The 6124-nt window shown below is 42.2% G+C and overlaps 1 protein-coding gene across 3 annotated transcripts in view; it reads left to right on the plus strand.

The window, feature by feature from the left end:
* SNAP25 (synaptosome associated protein 25) overlaps positions 1–6124 on the plus strand; it is a 66180-nt gene that overhangs the window by 58735 nt on the left and 1321 nt on the right. For all 3 annotated transcript variants that reach the window (XM_080407766.1, XM_080407765.1, XM_080407764.1), the window contains one exon: positions 1735–1879. In XM_080407766.1, the coding sequence (XP_080263892.1) occupies positions 1735–1879 (145 nt within the window). The remainder of the gene's footprint in view (positions 1–1734; positions 1880–6124) is intronic.

Below are 6124 nucleotides of genomic sequence, written 5' to 3' on the forward strand. Positions count from 1 at the left end.
TATTTACTTCACAGCAGCAATGTGAGGTTGCAGACTGTCACTGCCAGTAAGCACTGTCTTCTGCACTCCAGCTGCCTGCACTTTTCCTGGGGGCATTATTATGGGCCTTATTAATGACAGTTGTCAAATACTTCAGAAATTAATTGTCAGATAAATACTAGTTTATTGTTATTATGTCTCAAGATATGTAGTGCTCATTATCCATCCTTGCCAGAAGATGTACCAAAGCATCCAGCACCCTTTCCTTTCTTTTCAAAAAGAAAAAAAGCCTCAGGCTCCTTGCCAAAGCACTGAGTCAATTGCAGAACTTGAAGCACACTTTTAACTAGAGGTGCACCACTTCCCTGCTTGTGACTATCAAAAAAACCTCAGTAAGTGAGAAATGACGCCCCATTCCCTAGCTGCTGTAAAGCCACAATTATGGAGAAACACTGATGCTTTAGTGGCAACCCCTGCGCACTCAAATGAAAGCCAGTTTGAATCACACAGCTATATTAATGACAACCAAACTGCAAACTTTCAGCAATACATAGGGATCCAGCAATAAGTACATACTGATTACAGTGCTTATAGAGCATGTATTTAGATGACAATGCTATCAGCTGAATGGATAAAGGCATACCAGTAGGCAAAGCTTTGATCTCTGAAGATTAAGGACACCAGATTAATAAGTAATTATCTTTCCCAAAACTATTATCCACTTATTTTTTTGGCTGCTGTGATAAAGGGAAATCAGTGTGATAGAAACAATGCTGTCATGCAATCTGGAGCGTGGGATGGAGTTGCCATTTAAGTTTGCTGGGTCTGCCATTCACTTTTTTCCTTTATTTCTGGATGGCAGCCCCACCAACATGAAGGCTGGGGCACGATAACAGAATAGCAGCAAAGGAAGTTATGCTACACCATAATCATTCTGCAAATAGCCTGTAGCACTCTTTTGGCACCTACAGAAACACAAATCGCATAAAGCTCAAGTAGCGATCTTCTGAGTGGAACCCATGGATCTTGCCTTTCCCAGTGTCAGTCATCACATGCCTCTCTAGTCACTGAAGAGTTGAACTAGGCCTTGGCCTAAGCACAATTTTTTTCTACTAAAAACCAAACTACTGAAAAAGACAGTGCTAAGAATGAGAGACAAAGGTTCTTTACTAAAGCCAGTAAATCTGAGAGAAGCTGCTTCTGTCATTTACCAGAAATACATTTAATTAAGTAGGATGTTAAGTCAGGATTTTTACAGCTGAAGCAGCTCTTCCCCAATATTTCAGTGAGCCCCAAATGTACAAGGACTGGACAGTATCCATAGCTATGTGTAGTTCAAGGAGGGGAGCTGGTATAGTTTCAATTCCACCACCGTCCAGCACTTCCCACACACTCTAACCACACACAGGTCCCAAAGGAGCACCCTTTCAGTCTTTGTTTGAGAAGGACCATCACTAGCAGACAGGTGTACTATGTGGTACAGACAAGCTCAGACAGCAACACTTCTAGGAGAAGCAGACATGAGCAGTACAAATGAAGCGGTGATGAACCTAGACAATTAAGCCCCAAATCAAAAAATTAAGTGTATGTTTTTCAGGCTAGCTACTTGTTAATCCCTTTTCTTCTAAGCCGAGCACAGCAGCATGCTCCTCAGATGACAAGTGAAGGAGGATGCAGAGGAGGTTTTGAGTGAATCAGATTTTCAGGGGGAACCTCCTTTGTGTCTGCTTCAAAGAACTGGTTTTTTGCTCCCAGGGTAACAAATGATGCCCGGGAAAATGAAATGGATGAGAACCTCGAGCAGGTCAGTGGCATCATTGGCAACTTACGTCACATGGCCCTGGACATGGGCAACGAGATCGACACACAGAACCGCCAGATTGACAGGATCATGGAGAAGGTAAGAACTGACATTTCTAAGAGGACCGAAGAGGGGCTGTTTTTCCCCTTCTGCAGGCACAGGCTGTGCATGCTGCTGTTTGTCTTCAGATTGGAGAAGGACAAGGGACAGAAATAGCTGCTAGAGCTCTTCTCTCTTCTCCCTCTAAATCCTCGGGCCAAAGCAGAGCTCTCTGCTGTGGATCTTCAGTAACCAGTGAAACCACAATGTTGTGCTTGCCAGATAACAGCTGGCAAAGGGACCTCTTAGCATGAATTGAGGCTCCTTCTGCAACAGCTTTGTGAAAGGAGAAGTGCCCTGAGCTATGCAGAACTGTGGGGCCTGGGTCTGAACACCCCCACACTTCCTGGCAAGTTTTAAACTTTCCTGGACTTTCCCTTCCCTTGGAAACTCCATAAGCAATTCAGAATTGGATCACCTGTTTGGAGGACCAGTCCCCAAAAGAGGATGGGGATTTATTAAACAAGACTTTGCCATATGGTAACAGTTCAGCCAGTCTTGTCATACTGCCTGCTTATAATCACATTAGGACAGAGATCTGCCAGCAATCTCGGGGGGTGTGTGTGTGTGTGTGTGCGGAGAATGGGAGGTGGGGGAGAGAGAGAGAGAGAAAGAGAGATATGTGCATATATATCTATATAAAAACCTGGGCTCTACATGGCCCCTGTGAAATACAAAAACTCAGCAGTACTACAAAACCACCATTTAAAAAGGCAAGAGAGCACCATTCCAGTGCCAGACCTGCATTGCAGATTTCTCAAGCAGACAGCAGCATCCTTCAAACCTGGCTGGGAACTCACTGCCATCCTCAGATCCCAAGATCTGCAAGCCATCTGCATTTGTACTGGCAGAGCTCCAGGCACAGGCACAGCCAGGCTGAAGTGACATAAGAGGCTAGATCTTCATCTAGTGTAAAATCAATACAACACTCGACTTCCGCTGAGATTTACACAACCTGAGGATCTAACCCAAGGACTTACATGTGCTACTTAGAGTTAATTCTGACCTTAAGTGGTAGAGCTTGTACTCTTGAGCCTTCTTACACGTGCAAGCCTTCTCACACGAGCATGATGCCCACGCCTATTTTCCACGTCAATTAACTACATCAGAGCCTAGTGAAAAAAATAAAGAAAATACTGCACTGAGGGACTCACTCAGATAGTTTTCCTTATTGGAGTTTGATTACAGAGAGAACTGAGTGGAGTATACATTGTCTTAAAGGTGGGAAGTTCGTCTCTGACAGACAGACAGTTACATAACACAGCAGAGCACATGGCTCTGCATCTGTCAAAAGTTTTGGTTTATAAAGCTGCATCTGTTAGTTTGACTGTATTGAAAAATGCACAATATTACTGTGATGCCATTCTGCAGCATTTCATATTTCTGGGAAAAATAGGAGTGGGGTGGGTGGGGGTTACTGCTGTTATTTATATGAAAGGCACTAGAAAGCAGCATATCTATCAACATCGTGAGAAGGGACTGGGAGATTATACAGCCTACATCATAACTACTTGTAAATAGGAAGTCTAGGACATGCACTATTTTCTCAGAGAAAGTATGAGGACATGCACTATTACATGTTACCAGTCACCCTACAGATGACATAACACAGTGGCAGGAGACACTGTGGATGTGGATGGAAATGAGCTGTGTCCTACCTGTGCCTGCAGGATACTATCACAGACTACAGCAAGCCTAACAAGTCACTCTTCCTCCTATCTGTTCAGGCTTGCAAACTTCTGGGTTTTGAGGCACGTGGGCCAAATCTCTAGGCAGTGCATGTGGAGAGTAGTTGGCTAACTGAGGGACTGGCCTTCCACATCTATGCAGTTCTCTTATGGAGTTAGGCATTTCATACAGCAATGGAAAAACAACATCGCAAGCTAATGTGATTCATTAAATCCAGCCTCACAGGCAGGCCTTGTCAGGCAAAGCCCCTGGCTAAGGAACAGTGACACATTCCTGAAAGATGGACTTGCAGTGTAGTCAGAGGAATCATCATGAAAGCAGCATAAAAGACAGGCTTCAGTCTTGGTGAAAATCTGCCAAATTTCTCAGAGTAAGGGTGCATAGTAATGAGATACTAGAAAAAAACTCAATATATTAGAAAAACCGTCTATAAAAGACAGAAATGATGGTTAGCCAGATAGTACTGAAACCACAAATGCATGCACATCCATTTTACAATGAAATATGCCAACAGACCATCATCCCTAGCTGGCAGTGGGCATACAGCATTGCTGGAGTTGCTTACTTTTCCTGACCAGCTGGAGCACTGTACTTTTGCTCCATTATGATCATTAGAATGACCCTTGGCTGGCACACTTTGCAAAAGAGGGGGTGCATCACGAAGGTAACCAAAATGCTTCTAAAGCATATATGTTAAACTGGAGCAATTCTACAGTGCAGAGATGTAACCTGATCTAGGCATAGTAATCAGGACAGCAATGAATAAAAGCCTGTATCCTTCCCTCAGATCAGAGAGAAAGGAACAAAAACTAAAATAATGATGGGATTACATGGTCCGGACATCACCACCAGAAGACCCTGGCCCTAAAATGAGCCATAAATAGGAGGCTGGGAAGAAAGTAGCTCAAAGTGTTCTGTCTTGATCTAAGTGGGAAGATCTGCACAAAGACTCCCCTTGACTTTGATGCAATGTCATCCACCATCATTAGACCTTAGTATTCCTATTTAGGAACATAATGTTTCATCAATATTCAATGAATATTCGTGTATTTCATGGCAAATGTAACTTCTTCCAAAACCATGATCTTATCTTTTAGGTAGTCTTCATTAGGTAAAAGCACATGAAACCATAATGTGGTAGACAAAGTCAAACTTATAGCTAAAATAAAGACGTATGGCTTATAATGAGTGGTTATACTGATCCACGCTTGTTGAAGATCTGGCACATGCTACTGTACTAAAAATACATGTCTACTTAGCATTTGCCAAAACAATTATGGAGAAAAGCCCAAGTTATTTAAGAATGATTTATTGCACATCAGTAAAACAAATTTTAAAAGATTTTTAAATGTATGTGGGAAAGTCACTTCACCATTCTGTCTTTGCAAATCGGAGATTTAAAATAAATCTGTACAATTTGGATACACCCCAGAGATGTGGGAACAATCATCGAAGCTAACAAAATAACAAAACAGAGACATCAACCACTGAAAAGAGTTTACTATTTGAGTTCATGCTTTTAAAGCAGTAACACATCTCTCACCTTTCCCACAGGTCTGACTTTAAAAATTGAAACCATTTTCTATCTAATCCCTCTGCTAGCATAAGTTGGCATAGCAACATGGGCTTGAATGGAGCTTTGTCAGTTCTTTGTCAGCATCTTTAGTCTCCAAAACTAACTTCTGCAGAGCTACAGAAACCCATGGTCAAAGTTTTTTCCCACCCAAAGAGAGCTCCTAAACCTCCCAAGTGGTGGTGTTTTATTAATGGAATTTTATATTCACAGCAAGTGTTACCCCATGGAAGACAGTGAAGTTAACAGTTGAGCCTATGCTAGACTAAATTCCATTTTGGTTGATTCAAATAATAGTAGAAACCCTGCTTTTTCTTAATTCCTGTTTATGCTGCTGCCCAATAAGAGAGGTTACTCTTCCCTTCTAACTACACTGTTGAACTTTGTTGAGAGAAAGGAATAATGGCATCACTCCTACCATATTCCCTTCCTTTCATGTGCAGAGCAAAGAAATCCAGACTGATGTATTTTCAAATAAATTTATCTTTGCCAGCATTCCCTACATCAGATCATCTAGCTTTGCTGCTTCGGCAATTCTCAAAATTCAATTTAATTTTGACTGCATGCCTCATGATCTAAATCAGAACACGCCCAGACCCACTGAATCTGACAGAGCACTGAAGCTTTTCACCAGTGAAATTCACACGTACCTCATCTGTTCTTATCCTGCCATCCACTACCACCAATACTGCTAGCACTATCAATAGCACTAGCTAGAGATCTGGCACAGCATTTACGAGAGTTCAGTGAAGCTGAATACAAACATAAAAGCTCTGCTCAAAGGCTACCTGAAGTGTCACAAAACCAGCAGAGGTGCAATTTCCTTTTGGGTCCCTAATGCCAGTACAAAAAACAGCTCTCCGGAACTTTCAAGCTGCTTCTTTTCCCTGACCTAGCCAAAACTAGAGAATTGTCCGTAAAGCACTGTAGGTGTTCTCTTTCTGCCCTGTATTCATCTGTTTTCTTCCTTTGTGTTTCCCTAG

Source organism: Falco punctatus (genome assembly GCF_963210335.1).
Source record: "Falco punctatus genome assembly, chromosome: 12".
In the NCBI taxonomy this organism is placed as follows: Eukaryota; Metazoa; Chordata; class Aves; order Falconiformes; family Falconidae; genus Falco; species Falco punctatus.